We start from the raw sequence: 25,207 nt of genomic DNA on the forward strand, positions 1-25,207 counted from the left end.
GAGAGAGAGAGATGGTAAAATGTGAGAATTATCGTCTCTTCGTCTCTCACTCTGTCTCTCACTCTCTCACTGTTCTTAAAATGTTTCGACTGAGCAAAGTTATTGAAGGGAGACACCACCTGAAGATTAGACACCCACAGCTTATTTTACCTGAGTTTTAACCACACTAATACTGTTTACGTTGGGTGTTAGATTAGGTTAGTGTTAGGTTAAGGGTGGTTAATCTTCAGGCGATCCGGGACAGATGGGTCTAAGTGCCACACGTGTCTTACTGTTAACAGGAGAAGGTTAAGGATTGATCTAGAACAGTATTATTAACCTTTTGTAGACGCTAGCTTTATCCACTGGTCCTCAAAGGGTTAAATTCGCACTCCAAAAACATTAACCCATGCACGGAAACACGTATATATCAGTAAGGTCAGAAGAGGCGGGATATGGTCTTAACGAATAACAATTACCAATGTTAAGAAAGTGGATGGTGGTGTTCTTGTTCTTCGTTATGGGGAGGAGGGAAGGAGGAGGGAGGAAGAATTGAATTGAAACAGTTTATTTAGCAGGCGACTGTATTATTATTATTATTATTATTATTATTATTTTTATTGAGTAGTAGTAGTGTTGTTATTATTATTATTTTATTTTTTTTTTTTACTAAGGATATGTACAATATTCTCAAGAGTCAGTCCTTCGAGTAACTTAACGGGGGAATTGTTTATTAATACTGTACTACTTAACGAAGACTGATCGTGTTGACAGTAAGATACAGTGACCAATGAACCGTTTTTCTCTTCACCTTTTGCTCGTGGTTTTATTAAGGTGATACTGCCATCTTGGTCAGCCGCTGTCAGTTCCAATAATGTTTTAAGATTTTACAAGACTTTGGTAATTGAAGGAGTTTTTTGAGTATTAGCTTGTATTTATTTGCGTTACATGTGATGCTTTATTTAATTTCAAGTTTGTTAATTAATTGCATAATGGATTGGTAATGAAATAGAGGCTAAGTTTATAATTTATTCTACGTTTGATTAATTATCTGACGTAAAATCGACCATTGTGTTTACCTCGAGGTGAATGATGTCCGGCTGAGATAGAGTCCTATTGTTTACACACACACACACACCCACACACACACACACACACCACACACACCAAACACACACACAACTCCACACACACACACACCACACACACACATACACACACACACACATACACACACACACACACACACAGGCACCAAGATGGGACCACTCTGCTTCCTTATGCTCCTCAATGATGCCCTAAGAGAAGCCCCTGCTCGCTGGAAATATGTCGACGACTCCACCATTGGGATCAGCGTCAACAATTCCGCTCCCAACTATACCGCCTTTCAGGATTTATTGAACAGTCTCCAAAACTGGGCCACCAACAACCATGTCACCATCAACCATACCAAGACAATGGTTATGCACATCAACCTCTCCTCCGACATTGTCCCACCTCCTTCCATTACCCTAGGTCCGAACACACTCCAGGTTGTAGATTCCACGAAGCTCCTCGGCGTCACCATAGACAACAAACTAAATTGGGAAACCACACGTCAGTGAAGTTGTCAAATCCTCCAGTTTCCGTCTCCACCTCCTCCGCCGACTCAAGTCCCTCGGAGTTCCTGCACCTGAGCTCCCAGTGCTTTACACAACATTCATACTTCCCAAGCTCACCTATGCCTCCCCCACCTGGTCTTCCTCCCTAAATGCCACACAACGTAAACACCTAGATAAAGTGCAAAAGAGGGCATGCAAGATTATTCTCTCCCCTTCCTACTCCACATATCAAGAAGCGCTCAACACACTGACCCTTTCGACTCTCACTGACCATCACCACGACCTCATCTGCAAATTTGGTAAGAAGCTTTTACACCATCCCCGACACCGGCCCCTACTACCACCTGAGATCCCCTGTCCGAGAATTGCTGTTCGACACCACAACCGCATCCAGCCCATACGTGCACGAACTGATCGCTATAAGAACAGCCCAGTCCCAACCATTGTAAAAATTATCAATAACATGTAATAAATCAGTGTATTCACTCCCAGTAAACACTGCTCCCTACACTGTCACTATGTTGAAATGAACTGTATTTTGAGCTGATCCCCATCTAAGTTACTATATGTCTTATTTGTGTCACTTATGTCACTTGTATATTATTTGTAATTCGTAACCCATTCCCCAAATATATAACTGTATATTTTCAGCCTTCTGGCTGCCAAGCTCTTTCAATAAACCGTTAATTATTATTATTATTATTACACACCACTGACGTAATCGACCATTGTGTTTACCTCGAGGTGAATGATGTCCGCTGAGATAGAGTCCTATTGTTACACACACACACACACCCACACACACACACACACCACACACACCAAACACACACACCCACACACACACACACACCACACACAGCACATACACACACACACACACATACACACACACACACACACACAGGCACACCAAGATGGGACCACTCTGCTTCCTTATGCTCATCAATGATGCCCTAAGAGAAACCCCTGCTCGCTGGAAATATGTCGACGACTCCACCATTGGGATCAGCGTCAACAATTCCGCCCCCAACTATACCGCCCTTCAGGATTTATTGAACAGTCTCCAAAACTGGGCCACCAACAACCATGTCACCATCAACCATACCAAGACAATGGTTATGCACATCAACCTCTCCTCCGACATTGTCCCACCTCCTTCCATTACCCTAGGTCCGAACACACTCCAGGTTGTAGATTCCACGAAGCTCCTCGGCGTCACCATAGACAACAAACTAAATTGGCTGGAAACCACACGTCAGTGAAGTTGTCAAATCCTCCAGTTTCCGTCTCCACCTCCCTCCCGCTGACTCAAGTCCCTCGGAGTTCCTGCACCCGAGCTCCTCAGTGTTTACACAACATTCATACTTCCCAAGCTCACCTATGCCCCCACCTGGTCTTCCTCCCTAAATGCCACACAACGTAAACACCTAGAAAGTAAAAAGAGGGCATGCAAGATTATTCTCCCTTCCTACTCCACACATATCAAGAAGGCTCAACACACTGACCCTTCGACTCTCACTGACCATCACCACGACCTCATCTGTACCCCCAGTAAGAAGCCTACACCATCCCCTGACACCGGCCCCCCACATCACCTGAGATCCCTGTCCGAGAATTGCTGTTCGACACCACAACCGCATCCAGCCCATACGTGCACGAACTGATCGCTATAAGAACAGCCCAGTCCCAACCATTGTAAAATTATCAATAACATGTAATAAATCAGTGTATTCACTCCCAGTAAACACTGCTCCCTACACTGTCACTATGTTGAAATGAACTGTAGTTTGAGCTGATCCCCATCTAAGTTATTATATGTCTTATTTGTGTCACTTGCATATTATTTGTAATTCGTAACCCATTCCCCAAATATGTTACTGTATATTTTCAGCCTTCTGGCTGCCAAGCTCTTTCAATAAACCGTTAATTATTATTATTATTACAACACACTCCAATAATAATACTACTATCACTAATGTACACACACACACACACACACACACACCTTGTTTTTTAAGACACAGTTTGACACATCACTGCTGTTTTTATGTTGACAGGAAGGTTATTGCAGATGTACTATACGACGTTGGTGCGTTATTGCAAGAGTGATTATCAAGGTATTAGGAAATGGACAATAATGTGGATTTTTTTTTTAGTGAGTTGAAAAAAAGTTGATATTAGTTTGTGGTTTGTGTAGAAAATCGAGGTTAGTTTTTATTTATTAATGTAAATCAATCTTAATCCCTCTCTCTCCAACAGTGAAATCACCTGAAGATTAACCCCCCCAGCTTAATTTAACCTCACCTAATCCTCCTAGATTGCCATAAGGTGTTTAATTACCAGGTGAAATAAGCTATGTGGGTTAATATTCCTATAATCCAAACACTACTTTAATCCTTGACAGTGATTGATTATATTCACAATCGTTCTCAGTTAGGTCGAGATTAGGTTAGGTTAGGTTAGGTTAGGTATTCATAAGTGACTCGTATCTCAGAACATTTCCCATTGATTCACTTAAATTGGTGTCGAAATTTTTCTTTACTTTACCACAATTTTATCTCGTCATTAGTTAAGGTCATATGTAGACCCAGGTTGTGATGGGTAGTGAGCTGGTATGTTAATAAGGACGCACACACACACACACTAAACCTCTAAATCTAATCAGTGATTGCGTTGATCCGACTCCAATCCTGATATCAGTCAATAATTGGATTCAGCCCATACCGGATGAAGGTGTGATTGGGGTACACATTCTCTTGTCTATGATTAGCGAGTCCTATAAAGCACAATCCTGATGCCAGCCGGTGATTGGGTTTGGTTGATCCCGGGGAAGGTTGTGATTGGCGAGGGTGGAGAGGTGCGATAGTTGGGTCAGCCGTGCGTGTAATTGTAGAGAGAGAGAGAGAGAGAGAGAGAGAGAGAGAGAGAGAGAGAGAGAGAGTAACCTAACCCCCCACAGGTAGCGTTAGGCTGTACAGTCACCAGGTGAAAGGAGTTGTGGGAGGAACTAATCTTCAGGTGATTCTCTAAGCCTCATTTCACCTGGTAATCGGCAGGAATGTGGTAGTTGTGGTTATAGCTGGCAGTGTGTTGGTATTTTGAGGTTAGTAACTGTATATGACCTGCCTGGTGTGACCCCGACACTGTACATGTCTCAGGTCATGGTGAGAGGCAGGACACGACCCGTCTATAGTGTGTGTGTGTAATAATAATTAACGGTTTATTGAAAAAATTCTGCAGCCCGAAGGCTGAAAATATACATTGGACATAAATGACTTATTACATACATTGGTGGTTTAACAAAAGCCTTCATTAGAGAAAGGTAAAGGAGCATACAGTGAACATACAGATTAATGTAGGTGTTGAACAGCAAACACGTAGTGTAGTAACTCCCCCACAGATGGTGTTATGAGGGACCTCACGTGGTGTAGTGTGTGTGTGTGTGTGTGTGTGTGTGTGTGTGTGTGTGTGTGTGTGTGTGTGTGTTCTCAGCAGCAACAGGTGTGTGACCCCAGTAGGAGCACCTATTTGAGGAGTGGGGAAGGGGGGGTAGAGGTCGGAAGGAGGGAGGGAGTAGGGAAAGAGGGAGGGGGGAGGAAGAGGGAGGGAGTAGGGAAAGAGGGAGGGAGTAGGGAAAGAGGGAGGGGGGGAGGGAGGAAGAGTGCCTCCTGTGTTAGGACTCACCCACCTCCCCTCCCTTACCCTCAGTGGCTACCTGTCCATGTTCATTCTCAGAAGGACCTTTATCCATCATACTGCCCCTGGGGTCACACACCTGCACCTACTGGGGTCACACACCTGCATCTACTGGGTTTACACACCTGCACCTACTGGGGTCACACACCTGCACCTACTGGGGTCACACACCTGCACCTACTGGGGTCACACACCTGCACCTACTGGGGTCACACACCTGCACCTACTGGGGCCACACACCTGCACCTACTGGGGCCACTATAAGCTCACTACAGTGTCAGCTCACCATGCTGGCACCTTATCACACTGTCAGTTCACGATTGTTATCTCATCTTACTATCAGCTCCCTGTAGTGTGAACATACTTCTCTGTCAGCTTCCTGACTGTCAGCTCTCCTCATTGTCAGCTCAGGTTCACTACAATGTCAGCTCACCATTATAAACTCCGCACACCAGACTGTCAGCTTACTTCACCATCAGCACACCAGACTGTCAGCTTACCTCACTAACAGCACACCAGACTGTCAGCTTACTTCACCATCAGCACACCCCAGACTGTCAGCTTACCTCACTATCAGCACACCAGACCGTCAGCTTATTTCACCATCAGCACACCAGACTGTCAGCTTACCTCACTATCAGCACACCAGACTGTCAGCTTACTTCACCATCAGCACACCAGACTGTCAGCTTACCTCACTAACAGCACACCAGACTGTCAGCTTACTTCACCATCAGCACACCAGACTGTCAGCTTACCTCACTATCAGCACACCAGACTGTCAGCTTACTTCACCATCAGCACACCAGACTGTCAGCTTACCTCACTAACAGCACACCACTACCAACTCAACACAGTCAGCTCACCACTACTAACTCACCACACTATCAGCGCACCACTATCAGCTCACCAGTGTCAGCTCAACACAGTGTCAGCTATCAACACGCGTGGGTAGTTTATCGGTGTTCCTCAGGGATAGTAATTTAAGTGAGTAAGGAGCGTGTACAGGTTAATGATTATACCTCAGTAACTTACCTGACATATACAAGACCTTCCTTCTCTCAGGGCTACGGTAAAGGGAATCACCTGAAGATTACACACCCCCAGCTAACCTAACCTTAACCTTAACCTAACACCAACCTTACCCTCCCAGTAGTGTTAGGGTGACTGGTGTTAAGAGAAAAAGTATACCGAGATGTCTAATTTCCAGGTGATCTTGTAACTGTATTATAAAAACCTAAGGAATGTGATACCTGGAAGTGATTCTCGTTCATAGGACTACACTGTGTAATTTACCTTTTTTTGTTAAGGTATTTGGTAGTGAAGAGACTGATGATTGGTGTGGGTGTAATAAACGTTGATGACCTACGTGGACAGTCTTACTCTCTCCTACAAGCATCGTCTGCAGAGTATCTTGCCTCGCATTTAGAACTGAATTGCTTGTATAAGATTGTAACCTTTTGAATACAAACATGAGCACAAGTGGAAGCATCATGCTCCGTATTCATTTAAAGATCATAGGTCAATTGTGTATCAAAGTCGTGTGGGTGTGTGTACAGTCAGGCTTATCAGGTTTGTTTACACGACGGTTTATTGTGATGAGACTCCCGCCAAAAATGATCAGCTGATACCTTGGCGGGAAAAGCTACCACCCCTCCAGCTGATAATGTAAACAACACTCAAGTTTATACCAGAGTGTATGGTGGATGGCTGGAGCCGCGTCTCTCTGGGCCTTGAATACACGAAATGAATAGACAAAATTATACAGACGTTCTCAATAGCACAGTAAATGAAAACGGAGTATAACTCAACTAAAACCTATGTTTAAACACGATCACTGCGATTAACAGATGGGACATGAAAATATGCATATTGTAGTCAATATATAAGCTGTTCTTGCACGCGATTTACCATCACATAATTCTCTGCCACAACATTGGCTACAGTTAAATTAAGGCTCATAATATACACTAACATATTGACTCATAAACGTAAGAGGGAGCGAACCTCGACACGCGCTCCGTAACACCGCATTACTTACTCAATAAAATCCCCCTGCTCTCTAAACCAACATAAATTATCCTAAACCCACAATCTAAACCAACATCTAGTACAATAAACCCACATTATAAAGCAACGTAACATATGATAAACTTAGGTAATTAAGTCACAAAAAGCTGACCGACTCGGCGTGGAGTGGTGGTCGAGCGAGGCGCCCTCTACCCTGGGTGGTCCAGCCTGATGAACGACTAGCCTAATCTCGCCTGGCCCGCCCGCGGCCCTACACCACCACCAACCTGCGACTCCACCACCAGCCAACCACTCCACCGCTCTAACCTACCTACCTACCTGCTCGAGATTCTGATAACTAATAATGGGGTTAACACCAGATCACTCCTGATAACAATTCACCAAGAAATTTCTGATAAAGTTGAAGGCTCCTTAATCGAACGTCTGTCAGGTACAAGGAAGAGAGAGAGAAAAACAAGAAGATATTTATACTCATCACATTATCCTTCTGTGTTGATAAATCAGGAGAAGTGATGAGACTGAGGGACCACTGCTAGGGAGGGAGAAAGTTGCAGTACGGAATTGGGATGAAAGACGGGGATGAGGTGGGATGGTTGGGGGGAGGAGTTAGCTATACCACACAATCTCGACATCAAATCTCTGGTCGGTGCAACGTAGATGGTTCGTGTCGACGATGGTAGGAGGAAGAGGAGGGAGGGGGAGCTAGGAGGAGGGATTCGATGTGGTTGAACATAATTCGAGAGGAATCCGGTTCCAATAATAGAGTTTAGAATGAATTGTGGGAAATCGAATCTTGAGTAGAGTGGCAATTCTTAGGCGAAAATAAAAGAGCACTATTGATACGTCAAACTGAAGGTCTGCTTGCATGTTGTTGATATAGTGAGTTGTATGTTGTTATAGTGAGTTGTAAGTTATGAGTTGTATGTTATAGTGATTATAGTGAAGTGTATGTTGTTATAGTGAGGTGTATGTTATTGTGTTGTATGTTTTTGTATTCAGTTGTATACTGTGAGTTGTATGTTGTTACTACGTGGTCGTGTTGATTACTCTAATGGTGTACTACATAGGATGGACACCTGTGTGAAGAGTACAGGTAAGACAACACACCTGTGGCTCGTAGAGAGAGAGAGAGAGAGAGAGAGAGAGAGAGAGAGAGAGAGATTACCATAACAATCAGAGAGAGAGGGAGAGAGAGAGAGAGAGCGCGCAAATCAGTACATGGTTTTGACCCTGTACTAGGTCAGATTCCCACCACCTTGATCTTGGCACACATCAAGGTAAGGTGTGTTTACCTCTGTGAAATATGACCATTACCCTCAACCGTGGCCGTCAACCTCACCTCCCCTGATACCCATCTTGGTGACTCACGGCTTTAGATTAATATATATTACACTTCCCTTATCTCTTATCTGTTGATTGAAAGAACCTCAGAATCACCTGCAGATCAGCCCCCCTTCCCCCCTCCCCTCCCCCCCTTCCCCTCCCCCTCCCCTTTCTAGATTATTTCACCATGCGATTAAATTGACCATCGTAACCTTTACCTAACCCAATTGAACCTTAACAAATCAACAGAAGAATATCATGGATAGTGTAAACCTGACCTAATCTGACCTGACCTAATGCTCCAGGTAGTGTTGGGGTGTTTTGATGAGCATGGGGGTAATTTTCAGGTGATTTGAACCATCCCTTAACGAGTGTTTGAAAATTAATTGTAATTGTGGTGGTTACTGTAGCGATTGTTGTTGTTGTATTCATGAGTAATCTTGTGATATCGTAAATGTGGTAGTGGTTGTTGGTGTGTGTGTGTGTGTGTGTGTGTGTGTGTGTGTGTTATCTCTTGATACTATCTCTATTATGAGGGCTCAAGGGTGGGATTAGTGTGTTAGCCCCATTGTGTGTGTGGTGGATCAGGACGGGCGTTAATGAGACAAGTTTTAATTAGTATCTTCTGTAGTTCCTCCTCTCCATCGTTAATTCTTTTTTGTCAATTTAGTTATATTATTATTTTTTCTTTCCATTGATAAGTTTTCTTATTTTTTGTCTTGATATTTTGTTTCTCTCTCATAAACTCGGGCAGCCAACCATTTAAGAGGTAGACAGGTGGCACTGTTCTCATTCATAAAATTGAACGTAAACTGAACGTAAAACCTTCATTACAAGGTGTACAGTACCTGCTAATGATCTCACTTACCTGGAAACACCTGGCTCATTAAGGTGCTTGTTGCTTTTACCACTTGACGGTCGGGTGTTGTGTAACGACCTCAGGGGGGAAATATTATGACTGTTGGGGAATGTTACGACTTTTAGGGCAATATTACGACTTTTGGGGCAATATTACGACTTTTAGGGCAATATTACGACTTTTGGGGCAATATTACGACTTTTGGGGCAATATTACGACTTTTAGAGGAATACTACGACTGTTGGGGAATATTACGACAATCTGGGAAATACGACAAGACGACTCGCATTAAAATTACGAGTCTTTATATATTGAAGGAAACATTAACTGAGTAAAGTCTTGAGACAACTGAACAACATAACTGATGAACATGACAGTTGGACGATTTAAACAATAGAACAACTTGACAACATATGGGACGACTCATGACTTTTGATTGACATTTCAACCTTTTATAACACATACCTACCACAACTCTCTTATAACTTGTGACTAACACTGTGTGAAATTCCATACCACAGTGTTTGGGTTATTTTAATTTTTTTTCTTCACATATTCTCCATCATTTCAGATCTTATTCCATTTATCTTCAGTCTTTGGTGTATAATATGACCTCGACACATTATCCTCTGAGAAAATTAAAGTGATTCTGGATAGTTTAATCTTTCATATAAAACATGACATTACTGTAGGGTCTCACAAGCATAAAGCCACAAGTATAAGGTAAATACATTATCAAGAACAAGTTTATCTAAGATGAAGAAAATATATAAGATAAAACACACACACACACACACACACACACACACCCACACACACACACCCACACACACACACACACACACACACACACACCCAGACACCCACCCAGACACCCAGACACCCACCCACCCACCCCCACCCACCCACCCACCCAACCTCACCCACCACCCACACCCACCCACACCCACCCACCCACCACATTACTCCACACACACCCACCCACTCCACTCCACCCACACATCCACCACTCCACACTCCACTCCACCTGCTCACACCCACCCACCATTCCACTCCACACCCACTCATTCCACTCCACTCCACCCACACACACACACACACACACACACACACACACACACACACACACACACACACACTTGGGTGTTTAAGATAAGTAGTAATTTGTCAGTTTTATTGATTGATCAGCAAGTTAATATAAATAGACAATGAAAATTTCAATAGTATATGAACATTATTTTGATGACAGAGATACATATAAAAAAATAGAACTAATCTATTGCAATGTTCTGAAGACTTCAAAACTCAATTGGTAACTTCAGCCAACTCGTCATAAAGAAGAAGACGACGACAACAAGACAACAACAGAGTGGAATTGTTGTGGGACAAGTGTTAAGTGGAGGCAGTACAGTAGTGGGGTCTTGGCCAGCTCGTAAACACAATTGACTTCACCTTGTGTGCTTTTTGTGGTCATTAAAGGTGAGGGGGAGGATGAGGGGGAGGGAGGAGGGATGAGGGTGTGAGGGGGAGGGAGGAGGATGAGGGTGTGGAGGGGAGGGAGGAGGATGAGGTGTGTGTGAGGGGGAGGGAGGAGGATGAGGGTGTGTGAGGGGGAGGGAGGAGAAAGGTGTCTGGGTGAAGGTGAAGATAGGAGGCGAAGAGACGAGGTAAGGTGAAGGAAAATGTGTCTGTCCGTGATAATGTTCCCTAGCAATGACTAGCGTCTGGGGGCAGTACGTCGTGTGGAAGTATAATAACACAAACGATGGTCAACTATTTAGTGCGTTAGTGTGTGTGTGCGTGCGTGCGTGTGTGCGTGCGTGTGTGCGTGTGTGCGTGTGTGTGTGCGTGCGTGCGTCACCTCCTGGAGTCCATGGTCTGGTCATGCTGGAACTTGGCATGGGGATTTTCTTGGTCTTTCTATAGTTGTGTCTCAAACTTATTAAAGAAAATGGTACCCGAGGTGGTGAAGACTTCAAAGAAAACGATGACAGACGAGTGATTGCCTCTTGTTATTACCACCCTCATGTACTTCACTCTTTCTCGCGTTAGTAAATAAAAAAAAGTCCTGTTGGAATTATATTAACCGAACTTAAATTACGATATATTAATTTGGATAATTTATACTTGAATGATAATCGAATAAATCAATGAGTTTTAAAGAACACTGAAACAACCAATCAAATTTCGCCTCACCTGTTGAGAATGAAGAGATGAATTTGAGGTCAAGTTTATTTTATAATTAGTGCTTTAACGGCGTCGAAATTGCACCTGAGACTACCTTAATTATACCTGAAGGGATTTAATCACCTGTGCCATTCAATATAAGCATAACTCTTATGTATTTTACCTCAACACACTGTGAACACCTTACTTAAATAATCAAAGGAGAATTGCTTTTTGTTTTTAAGAATACAATTGACATAAAGATAAAAGTTTTAAGTTATCGTGTTCAAACAAACTGACAACAAAGTGACTCGCATCATTTAACAGATTCTCCACCGCAAAAAAAAAAAATCGTTCGCACTCAGGTTTGACAAGAGTGTGGGAGAGCTGGAACACACACGATCAGGTATCATAATGAGCGACTCACCTGACGTTCACCTCCCCCCTCCACCCCATCTCCCTCCTCCACTTAACTTTACCCCCCCACCCCACCCCACCTCCTACCCACTCCCCCACTTTTTTTTTTATCTTTCTCTGGTATGTAAATGAGATGGTTTCACTTAAGTTTAAATCCCTCTGGTGCTTATGCTAATTTCCCTTCCCCCGCGGGCAGGCAATCCTTTGTTGAGTACTTGTTGGAATATTTATACATAAACGTAAAGCGTGTTGAGGGTTTTTCACACTGGCTGTATGTCTGTGTTTGTCTTATACCTTCCTAGCCTTGGTGATGGATGGACGATTGACAACAACTCCCAGTAGAGATGGAAGACTGGGAAGAAAGTCTCATGATCTGGGTTGACTGTCAGTACTGGAGGAGACATGAGCAATAACGAGAGAGGACTGTGCCTTGTAAACACTGGCCACGTGACCTGCAGTAAACATTACGTTATCTGACACGTGATCTCATGACGTCAGCCACAAGCTAGGATCGATGGTATTGGTTCTAACTCTTGTGCAAGTTTGTCAACACACTTCTAACTTATCCACGCATTAGGATCACTTAATAACACTATTAGAGCGGAAATTATTCATTCAGATTATATATTTTATTTAATGGTTTCAAGGTTTTATTGTACTTTAATTATGAAATGAAAAAACAAAGTATGAAGAATCAGTTTTGAAGTTACGTATCCAATTGGGGTAGTGTTATCAACTCGACCGTGATTGGTTGAGTTTATTTTCCCTCCCGCCAATAGAGAGACATTTCTGATGTCACTGCCTCCTCCTTTTGCTATCCTTTCAACCAGAGAGCAAGTACATGACGTCACCGCCTATTCGTGTTGCCGTCTACCCCTTCAATGACGTCATCACCGACGCGTGTCCAAACGTTAGGTGTACTTGAGGTGACACTTAACGCTTTGTGTACACGACGCTAAATTGAACTGCTGGTTGACGGGGAGCAAACACACTGTGATCCACCCACTACCCTCATGTACTTGACCCAGTGCCAGTACTGTTGGCACCACCACTTTTAAGGGAAAACCACGTACTTTAGGGAAAGGCCACAGGATGACTCAAGCACTTCACCATACCTTATTTATATCAGATCTAACATCAAATCCTCATGTTTCACTCTGGCCGCCTCACTCAACCCGTTCAATCGACAATATTAAACTTATCTTTTGAAGTGTCGCCAAAAATAACTTTTTTTTTTTCTCCACACGTCGATCTGATTTACCAAATTTTTATCAGAAACAAAAAATCCCTCTCCATAAGTGATAATATTTATCCCAACAGCGTCTTATCTTCCCCTAAATTTAAGCAACATGTAAGTAGATATAAAAAAATATATAGTTTCTTGGAAAAATTTTACCACAAATTTACCCCCAAAATAATCCTACCCCAAATTTCAAGGGGAAGAAAGTGCTATACCAAAATATTATCCAATTTTTTTTAGTTTAACAAAATACTGTACTTACCCAAAAATATAACTAATCACAAAAATATTTAATTGTAAGTTAAGGTTAAATTATTAGTGTTGAGCAAAAGTTGGCCAAAATAAGACTAAATCATATTGTGTTCTATTTCACCAGGTACTTGTTATGCCGGCCAGCAGAACACAGAGACGCTGGTAAGGTTCGTCTTGGTGCCCCAGTTCTTGTACCTGGTGACGGGTGCCACTCTGGTGCTGGTGGTGTTCGCTTGTCTCTGGAAGGCACGATCACGGCTTCGTCAGGAGGGCTTGAAGACCGACCGTGTAGACGTTACCGCTGCCAGGGTGGGCGTAGTGGCCGTTCTCTACATGGTCCCCGCTACCTGTCAGGTGAGTCACGGTGCCTAGGTCAGGTGAGGGCTGCCATAGTTCAGGTGAGGGGTGCCATAGATCAGGTGCAGGGTGCACTATTGTAATCTAACCTTACTTAACCGATCCTAATCTAGTCTAATGTTATGTAAACTCCTGTAACTTGGTATCACGTTCCTCTCACTCACCATATGTCGTTGTGTTGGTCAGGTTGGTGCCACCTTCTACGAGTACGTGGAGCGGGAGCTGTGGCTGCGGGACCCGACAGTCAGACCCAACATGGAGGTGTTCATGCTCAAGATCTTCATGTCCATGGCGGTGGGCATCATGGGTGGTCTCTTTCTCATCAACGGCCGCGTCCTACACTCCTGGAGGCAGCTTTTCAGGAGGTTCACCGCCAGGAAGCAACCCCTGCCGGCGTATCTTCAAGCTCCACAGTTAACGCCGGCGACACAGGCGGCGCCGCACAAACACCCGCCCAGTCACCATCACCACCACTATTTGCCTCACCAGCACCGCCACCTTCCGGAGCCAGGGATACCCGACGTCCACGGCGGCTACGTCCAGAGGTACCCACCCCCTGTGGCTCCCAAACAACACCACCACCATCACCACCACCACACACATGCGTCCAGGCACAAGTGTGGTTCTGAGACGCAGGTGTAGGACACACAACCTCTCCTGAACCAGTCAAGAGCCAGAGGTCATCAAGCACCAACACTCAAGAGCCCCAGCTGTAATGAGGGTCAACAGCCATGAAGCAGCTGTACTCCAGATGCAGGAATAACTATGAGTGAGTCAGTGATGATTCACAAGTGACTCTACATAATGTGACTCTTAAATGGCCAGGAGTCCTCAGAGTGACTCAGGCCACAGAACTTACTCGTAGTGGAGGTGACTAATGTGACTCAAACGGACTCAAATAGACAGCCAGGACTGGTTGTAAAAGTGATGTTTTATTTTCAACATTATTATTAATATTACAAGTGCTGCCAAATCCTAGACTAACCTCTTCCATCCCTGTCTTGTGTTGGTCACGAGATGGACACAAACCAAAGTCAAAACAGCCTTCTTGGGCCTTGGCTTCATCATGGTGAAGAAGCCTCGTGGGGCCTTAAGTGTTTAGTGGTGCTTTATTTATAAGTTGTCTTATCTTCCCTTAAGAATATATTTTATAAACACATGATAACAAAAATCAAGTCATGGTAAAAACGCTATATTTTATAATACTTTTTGTACGAGAAAAAAAGAAAATTACTAGAATACAGTTTTTCTTCTATTTATTCTGCTCTGCCTAAAGGCTATACAGTCGTGTACTTCCAACAGTTAACAACTATACTTCCTCACGCTTCTGAGAAAAACCCAAACATTTTCTGATGCTTGTAAAAATAATACATCCTGTAAATGCCCATACAAACACCAGAGCTATTTTCTACTGCCTGTAAATAGAAAAGCAACGTTATTTTCCGATGCCTGTAAAAAAACAAACATATTTTTTAATGCTTGTAAAATAGCAGTGATGAAGAGGAAAGATAAGCATATAGATTTATATTTATAGAATGTACATAAAGTGTGTGTGTGTGTGTGTGTGTGTGTGTGTGTGTGTGTGTGTGTGTGTGTCTGTCGTATGTAAGCTGGTCAACCACACAACACAGCTATTACCTGAGCCACCAATCGTAAACACACAATTTGGCTTCACCACCAGCCTTGTTAGCCACCATGTTAAGACCCCACAAAGTTTTACCTTCCTTGTGGTAACGTTGTGAAGACTACAGAGTACAAGTGTGTTAAAAATCACATATGCTACGAGAGAAATCAGAATATTTGTTTTAACATTTACGTTTCAGTGATTAAGTGCATTCAGTCGTAATTTAATCATTTTTGTCACTCTTAGAAAATATAATTGATTTGGTAAGTTATTCTTTGGAAGATTATGACAAAAGTACGAGAAAATGTGTTCCAAAGTCACAGTAAAACAGTGTTTGGATAGAAGTTGGACTGTGATGGTTGACAACACTGGTAGTAAGAGTTGTGTGTCCTAACTCGGTGTCAATAATTTCATGCGGGAAAATAGAGAGAATAATGAAAGTGGGTGTGTGGGTGTGGGAGTGTGTGTGTGTGTGGGTGTGTGGAGAGAGAGAGTCAGTACTGGTGCTTTATGTGGAAGAGATGTGCCGGTCAGTTAAGAGATGCGTTATCATTGGGTTCAGTCGAGTTATCTTTGTTAATTAAATAATTTAAGTAGCTGTTGCGCTGCTTAATAACCCTGCTAACTTAACAGCCAAGAGTGAAGTGAGTGGAAGGAAGTATTGTAAGTGGGCCAGTTCCAATATCTTGAAGGATCAGTAACATGTTCAGAAAATATGGAGGTGTTTCGAATTTCGTTACAGTTTTGTCTTATTATTATTATTATTATTATTATTATTGTTATTATTATTATTATTATTATTATTATTATTATTATTATTATTATTATTATTATTATTATTATTATTATTATTATTATTATTATTATTATTATTGCAGCATCACCCTCGACCACCATTTTCCAGGCCACACACTGGAATTGCACTCAACCCCCCGCTGGCCACACTTACCCTTCAGCAGCTCTTGTGACTTACGAGGATCACCTGTAAGTGCAGCAGTATGCCCAGACGCAGCCGTGAATCACGCGGGCAAAGGGTTTTTAAATTGATGTTTTTTTATTGAAATTCTTACGGCATTTTGGGCATCATTTTCAGGGTACAGTTGAGGGGATACAGTGAAAGTGAAATACAGTCAAGTGAAATTTGACTTACAATCGTTTGAGATTCTGGATACAGGCTTATTCAGGGTTAGGTAAATTCTTCCATATTGAGAAAACTTTTTTTTTATATAAATCGTCAACATTATTACCTCAGGCATTTCTTTATTTTGTTCAGTTAGACTTAAAATTTTAAGGAGGAAGACCCCCCCCCCCCCTTTAATGCATACCAAGGTTCAGGGTCCATTATACTGAGCTTAAATATTTTGGGTTCCTTTTAATTTATTTCAAATATTTAGGAGTCGGTTTGTTGCCGAGTTAATACATTTTTCTTTTTTTTTCTTTAAAGTCAGACATTAATTATTAACTAATATGATATTGACGTTAAGTATTAATCAGTTTTATATTCTGTCAGTTTACTATTGAACCGGAATATTTAGGCCAGATTAATGTTCAACACTTGGATTTTTTGAACAGAGTTAATGTTGAACACACATGTCAGTTTATTGTTGATACTTTGTACTGTATATGAGAATAATTAATGTTCAGTTGTTTCATCTGGTACTGTACTTAAAAATGTTTGATACTGAATATATATTTGAGGGGGATTGTCCTCACGGTCACCGTCATGTGCACATTGGCTGTGTTGGGGTGAAAGGTTATGGCCTATTGAGAAGGAACTGTGGGTCATGAAGTGTTTGTAGAATGATTACAGGTCAACCGGGCGCAAATCAAGGAGTAACCATCCTCAAGGATTAAAGATGACCTGTCGAAGGTGTTTTTAAGTACAGGTCAGTACAGTTCTTCCAAGAGTTGTGTGGTTCCTCCATTACTGTGTCTGTAAAATAGGTAAATTAATGAACTAGTAGAATAATCTTTGTATTTACTTGTAAATCTGTTAATACTGTAATCAGATGTCATATATCATAGTGATATATTATCAAGTGCAAATTATGTGTACAGTATATATATATATATATATATATATATATATATATATATATATATATATATATATATATATATATATATATATATATATATATATATATTTATATATAAACCAAGTTGAGTAACCTTGTTATCTTGAGGCAAACTCAAATATTATGTTATGTCTAATTCTCAGTTGTTTACATGAGGTAAACTTTAATGCTACTAATGTGGACATGTGATAAACAGAGGCCATATTGATTGTAAGAAACAAGGCAGCCATTATTTGTATCTCTCGTAAGACTCACTCAGGTTCTTGGCCAAGAATCTCAACGATGCACAGTAACCGTAGTTTTCCCCATACTGTACATTGTGGCAAGAGAGCTTTTGTATTTACGGTTGAGTTTCAATGCAATTTTGATTAAATCTTGGAAAATCAACTTTGTATATCACAGCGTAAGTGAGCCAGTATAATGTGACATCACTTTCCTGTACAGTACTAATTTATGAGAATCTTGGTCATGTTTACTGTGAGAATCCTAAAAGTCTTCTCGCCTTTCTGGTACAGTATCTGTTAAGGGAATTTTATCCTCATTGTGGAAAGACACCAATGAGGATGATGTTTTGTGTTGTTGTGAAGAGTTGGGAGGTATTTCCCGCCCCTGGGATGATGATGCCTCTTACTAAAACTCTGTAATGTGAGGCAACATCTTTTAATTTTCATGATGCCCATCAGGAAGAAATGATAACGGGTGTATAATATAACCATACCAAGCTTCTAAAGTGTTAGGGATGTAAATTCTGATTGGCTACATCTGCCTCGGTTAATTCTGATTGCTTATTTCACCCCTAGATTATTCTGATTGGCTAAGTTACTCGCACTTAGCCATGATAAGCAAAGTTAGTCCCCAGTTAGTTATTATTGGCTGCCACTCCTAGTTAATTATGATTGCTAATTCAATTCTTCTCTTAGTGCTGATTGGCTACAGTCACCCCCAGCTAATTCTGATTGGCTGTTATCCTGTTCTGAATGGCTAAAGTCACCATCCCAGTTAATTTTGTTTGGCCAAGTCCTCCTGAGTAAGGGTGACGGACAAACATGTCACAACAGGTACTTAAAAATGTCTTAATTCAGGTGGATTATGTTATATGTTCTTGTGTCTCGTGTGTGTTTGTATGGTGTGTATCTTGTATATTTTGTATGATAAAGTGTAATTATTGTATGTTACTGATACCTCATCAACCAGCGGCCTTAAATTGTTCCTAAAGTAAAACACTTCCTTTAAAAATGACAAATTGCAGTGTGTAGTATCTTACAAAACATTCTTCTGTTTTAGTTTGTCGTGTGAGACTTTTTTTTATGGAATTTTAAATCTAATCTTTAGGGCATTTATAAAACTTTATATTTAATTTTATGGAATTTAGGAGATTATGAATTATTCTATGGGGAATTTATAAGACTAAATTTCATCTTGGGAAATTTATAAATCGAATGAATTCATATATTTGTCATTTTAGGGATTTTATGAAACCTTCCAATATATATATACAGGTATATTTTTTTTTATCCTCCAGAAAATGGTAATACACAATAAGGATGTCCACCAGCCTTTGTAAATATGTTATATATATATAGTTTTATTAAAGTTGTTCAATGTGAATTTTTATCTTTTTTTATATTAACCTTGTCTCTGGCTTTTGTTGTTCATATACTGAAAAAAATAAAAGTTATAAAGAAGAATGATAAACAAAAGTATGTGGAAGACAAGATAAAGGGGAAGAAATTGAAGGTTATTTGTACAGAAAGCAAGAGTTAATTTGCAGTTGCATTATTGACAATTACTTGGCAGATGCAAACCCAGGATGTAGTGACAAGCTCGTGAGGTGAGTGGGTCAAGGGTACAGTGGGAGCCCATGATGTGTGCGGGCCAGAGGTGCAGTGAGTTGCTCGTGAGGTGAGTGGGTCAAGGGTACAGTGGGAGCCCATGATGTGTGTAGGCCAGCAGAGGTGCAGGAGGAGCCTGGAGGTGAGGGGTCAAGGGTACAGTGGGAGCCCATGATGTGTGCAGGCCAGGGGTGCAGTGAGGAGCTCGTGAGGTGAGTGGGTCAAGGGTACAGTGGGAGCCCATGATGTGTGTAGGCCAGGGGTGCAGTGAGAAGCTCGTGAGGTGAGCAGGCCTTCTACTGGTGTATGTTATATGAATTATGTCAAAATAACGATACGGACAAGAAAATGAAACCTAACCTAACCTAGCCGACATACTGTACTCCTCTTAACACCCCTTCCCATAGTCACACCCCCCTCCCCAGTCACCCCCCCTCCCCAGTCACACCCCTCCCAGTCAGTCACACCCTCCCCAGTCACACCCTCCCAGTCAGTCACACCCTCCCCAGTCACACCTCCCCAGTCACACACTCTCTCCCCAGTCACACCCTCCCCAGTCACACCCTCCCCAGTCACACCCCCCAGTCACACCCTCCCCCCAGTCACACCCCTCCCCAGTCACACACCCCTCCCCAGTCACACCCCCTCCCCAGTCACACCCCCCTCCCCCAGTCACACCCTCCCCAGTCACACCTCCCTCACACCATCACACCCCTCCCCAGTCACACCCCTCCCCAGTCACACCCTCCCCAGTCACACCCTCCCCAGTCACACCTGGTCACACCCTCCCCGGTCACACCCCCTCCCCAGTCACACCCCTCCCCAGTCACACACCTCCCGGTCACACACAGTCACACAGTCACACCTCCCAGTCACACCCTCCCAGTCACACACCTCCCTGGTCACACCCCTCCCCAGTCACACCCCTCCCCGGTCACACCCCTCCCCACAGCATCTGACTCCTATACAAGGTGAGCACAAGCCTGGCTAACTCTATAATGGTTTGGACAATAATTCATCCATTTTAAATCAGTGACCCCTGGCGTTCGGCAACTCTAACTCTTAATTACTGTTTAGTATGACCAACAACAGCTGAGCTACACTTGAATAACTGAACAAGTGAAGACTGCAGACCATCAGGGATTCGATCTCTTTACTTATTCCATTTCTGTAGTGTTCTCTGATCTGAATACTTTGACGTAATGAAAGTTGTGACTCGAATAAATCTCTCAATGACTTGGTCAGTTTGTTCTTTGAGGGTATACAGTAACTATAGGAAGCTGACCTCTAATGGGGCGGGTATTTGGTAGTGATAGGTATGAACACTGGAGTGATTACTATCAGCTGAAGTATTATACTCGTTGACGGTAAACTTTGTATGGGTGATTTGGAGAATTTTTTTGGAGAGTTTTACAAAATTTTATAGAGATTTGGGGATTTTTTTACTGATAAGTATGGGAATTGTTACCGAGTTCTGGGAATTATTACTGAAAGTTAGGGTAATTTTTTTTAAATTTTATGGAGAATTTTCCCGGGAAGTTTGGCTCTACTTTTTCAAGAATATTGGCCCTATTATCCCTCCAATTTCGACTATCTGTCCCCAGCAATTCGTGGCCCTATTTTCCAGGAAATTTAGGTCCAATTATTCCCTGGAACTTTGACCACATTGTCCTTTTTCCCAGAAATTCTTATCCTATTTTCCCAGGAATTTTTACCCAATTTACCGGTGAATTTGGGAAGTTATTTCCAAGGGAATTTGGTCCTATTTTTCCTGGAATTTTGCCCTTATTTTCCAGGTGGTGATAAACCACAAAAGGCGTGAAAAACAGTAAGAGAACCGCTATAAAACCACGGAAAATCGTGAAAAGTGCGGAAAAAGCAAAACAAAAACGAAAAACACCATGAAAATCGCGAAATACGTCTAAAAAAATTAAAAAGCCATGTGTCTCCCAGCTGGATTCGGTAAAATGCTACTCCGACGACATAGTTGCACAGGCAATCCCCAATGGAGGTTCACATCTTGACCATGTGGGCTTCTTTTAATCTCTAACTACTCTTTAACAATGGTTTCCCTAGGAGATTTACAGACACTTATATTAGCAAAACCCTTAATTGTTTTTTTAGTCCCACACAGCCTCAAATCCACAGTCCCTAAATATTCTATCTATCTCACCATACCGTACACAGGCCCACTCAGTTTCACCCTCAGAAATAAACTTAAGAAGCTTTTCAATAAATTCTATCCACAAATTTCTCTTAGACTAATCCTTAAAACCCAGAGTTCAATTAAAAAATTATTTAAAATTAAAGACACCATACCCACACACCTGCAATCCTCAGTTGTTTATCAATTTACGTGTGCTAGCTGTAGGGCAGCATATATAGGTAAAACTAAAAGACATTTGACATCTCGCATCCATGAACACTTGGCCCGTTCCGTTCGAACAGGCCAGTTAATCGCACAACCACCACATTCAGCTATTCGTAACCACGCCCACCAACATGACAACCCGTTTTCGCCGTCTGATTTCTCAGTTCTTGGCAGAAGCGACTGTGATACAGACCTCCTCATGGAGGCATTACACCGGTATAAAGCAAAGCCATCTTTTTGTGATGTGGCCTCTAGTGAATTGTGTTTTTCTCACCAAGGCTCGTCTGAATTAAGGTAATACACCCCCCTCAATATTTTATTTCAAACTTTTTATTCCTGATTTTAGCTTTGTATGTAGGTCTCTCGTCATTTTTGTCGGTTTTCAATTGGATTGCTCTTTTTTAAATTTTTTAAGTTTATCGAAGGTAAATTTTCGTATAATATTATGTTTTTTTGTATATCACCTGTATTTTTTTAAACTTTTTCAAAACTTTTGTGTTTTTACGCTCTGATGATGGAAAACGATTATTTCCGAAACGTTAGCGATTAAAAGAAGCCCACATGGTCAAAAATTTTTTGTTTACCCTGGTTCTCCTCTTCGTTATAAAACTACGCTTTCCACGTAATAAGTCTATTGCTGAAGTTTATATATATATATATATATATATATATATATATATATATATATATATATATATATTATATAATGTTTCTGGCTGTCGATGAATTATTAATTTTTTCTATTACTTGTTTTAGTAACTTAGTTTGTATGTATGTAGTTGCCTGTTTTATTGTTTGTAATGGTATTGCCACATTTTCTTTTTAACGAGACATGGCCTTGCTGAATGGATATGTTACTGGTGCAATTCCAAGTTTTTAATCTCGCAGATGCTATTATATCTGCCAAGTCGTTATAAAATTAAAACAAAAAACCTCCGTAAACTAAGAGCACAAGATAACTAGTAATCTCACTGGGTTATTTGTTAAAAATAAGTAAGTTCCAATAATAAATGTGATTTCCCGCCAATGGTCGAGTGTTGGTAAACACTTATGGCGAGCAGTGACGTCCATATTTGGATTATCAGTTTTTGCCGCCGTGCGTCGGATTTGGTCATGATCATAGTCTGTGTTTTGAAGTCAGTTCTTAAGGCTTGTTTTATCTCGTGGATACTTTTAATAAAGTAACTCTTTACTCTTTACTTTCCTGGAACACACGGCCATATCCAGCAAGTGCTTTTAATAAAATAATCCGGACTGAATACTTTTAGTAATTTACAACAAAACGTAGATGCTTTTAAGAAATTAACCTCTTACTGGCTATCATCCACCGATTTATAGTATTATGTAGTAGATGGTGTCAATAAACTATTTATAAAACATTTTCCGACTATCGGTAGCGATATCTATCATGTTTTTATCCGTGTAATTCTTAATACAACACAATTTCTAAATATTTGAACCAACAGGCAGCAGATACTTTTAAGGAATTGACAACAAAGAACAAGCATCCTTTAAATCACAACAGCAATACCTATCAGATGTTTTTAATGAACGGGCATCATGGAATAACCTTTCTCGTGCCTTAGCGGCAATATACAGCAGATGCGTTCAATAAATTTGCTTTAATACGCAACTGCCTTACATGGCGCGGCTCAGTGAGTGCTGAGTCGCACTGGCTGTCATATCGTGCGAGGGATCCAAACATAACACCACTTGGGCTATATTTACCGCCAAAATATTACTTCTGATGAACTAGAATAAAAGTCGCCAGGTTGTTTCAGCACAGTTTCTGTTTAAAAATATTTCCTCTCAAATCTCGGGGCTTATTGCTGTAATGCCAAGGATACTTTTCTCAGGACCCGAGTCTACATGCTTCTTGACAACGAAGAAAAGTAACTTACATTTATTCTAAAATTTAACAATATTTCCCTTTTATTAATTTGGCCTGAGTTTCTATAAAATAGAGAGTAATATTTACAACTCAAAAGCATATATCCCCTAGTAACAAGGACGTTTCTATAAAAAAACAAAAAAAATATTCCCAAATTGGTAACGGTGTCACTGACGTATAGCGTTATTACGAGTGTTTTAAAGTTTGTATGAATATCTGTATACGTTATGTATACATTGACATTACGTATGTGTTTGTATATGTAGCTTAATAGACATAAACAGAGGAATATTTAAAGTATATATCTAACATTAGTATTCACATTACTAGATATGTGTACTGTATAATTTCGTGGATTGAGAACAAGAACAAATAGAGTGGTTTGAATATATTTCCTGGATTAATAATATATAATAGACAGGTATTGAAATATTTCACGTATATCCTCAAGAACAAACTCCAAGTAGAATATATTGTAGCCGCACCTCCAACACCCAGCCGCACCTCCAACACCCAGCCACACCTCCAACACCCAGCCACACCCCCAACACCCAGCCACACCCCCAACACCCAGCCACACCCCAACACCCAGCCACATCCCCAACACCAAACCACACCTCCAACACCCAGCCACATCTCCAACACCAAACCACACCTCCAACACCCAGCCACATCTCCAACACCAAACCACACCTCCAACACCCAGCCACATCTCCAACACCAAACCACACCTCCAACACCCAGCCACACCTCCAACACCAAACCACACCTCCAACACCCAGCCACACCTCCAACACCAAACCACACCTCCAACACCCAGAAACACCTACAATATATTCTATACAACTGGCGGATGACAAAGAGAAAAGAGAAAACCCAATTCAGTTCCTTGAAACGAGAAAAATATAACGAATATATCAAGGAACGAACGAATGAACCGAGACACTGTACTGTAAGTGTGAATATTAGCGAGGAAGAGGTCAACATTTTCCTGTAATTATGCTTACCTGTCCTCACCTTTATTTTTTTGTTTTTCTCGTAAAGGAAAATCACAAGTTCAAATATCTTGTTAATCCTATATGTCACAAACACATCAAAAGACCAAAACAGACATAAATATAGCAAGGGTTAATTTTATACTACCTATAAAAATAATCCATACCTAGGAATATTTTGAACTGTATAAAAACATATATTTAAGAGTCTACGGAGAAAATAATTGATATAAAACCAACCATTTCCTATAATACAGCCGATATAGGCAATGGAATTACTATACGTTCACATTCTCGATAAAAGAAATCACAAAACACGGCGTGCCACATGAGTTAGTCGACTGCCAGGAAGAGCCTTACATGGAAGCAGTGTGTGTAAGAAATGAAAGAAGATACAGCAGAGAGTTGTAATCCCTGCTCCTCTACCCCCCGGACCGAGAGATCCACTTGATAAACAGACCACTAACTTACTACCTCCACCCTGCAGGAAGA

The 25,207-nt window shown here is 41.5% G+C and overlaps 1 protein-coding gene across 1 annotated transcript in view; it reads left to right on the forward strand.

The window, feature by feature from the left end:
• Positions 1-19,234, forward strand: part of LOC121868749 (frizzled-4-like) — a 72,392-nt gene extending 53,158 nt beyond the window's left edge. The window contains exons 3-4 of the mRNA XM_042369626.1: positions 13,692-13,921; positions 14,111-19,234. Coding sequence (XP_042225560.1) covers positions 13,692-13,921; positions 14,111-14,566 — 686 coding nt within the window. The 3' untranslated portion in view covers positions 14,567-19,234. The remainder of the gene's footprint in view (positions 1-13,691; positions 13,922-14,110) is intronic.
• Positions 19,235-25,207: the final 5,973 nt, after the last annotated feature.

This window comes from Homarus americanus, unplaced genomic scaffold, assembly GCF_018991925.1.
Source record: "Homarus americanus isolate GMGI-L3 unplaced genomic scaffold, GMGI_Hamer_2.0 scaffold30535, whole genome shotgun sequence".
NCBI lineage: Eukaryota > Metazoa > Arthropoda > Malacostraca > Decapoda > Nephropidae > Homarus > Homarus americanus.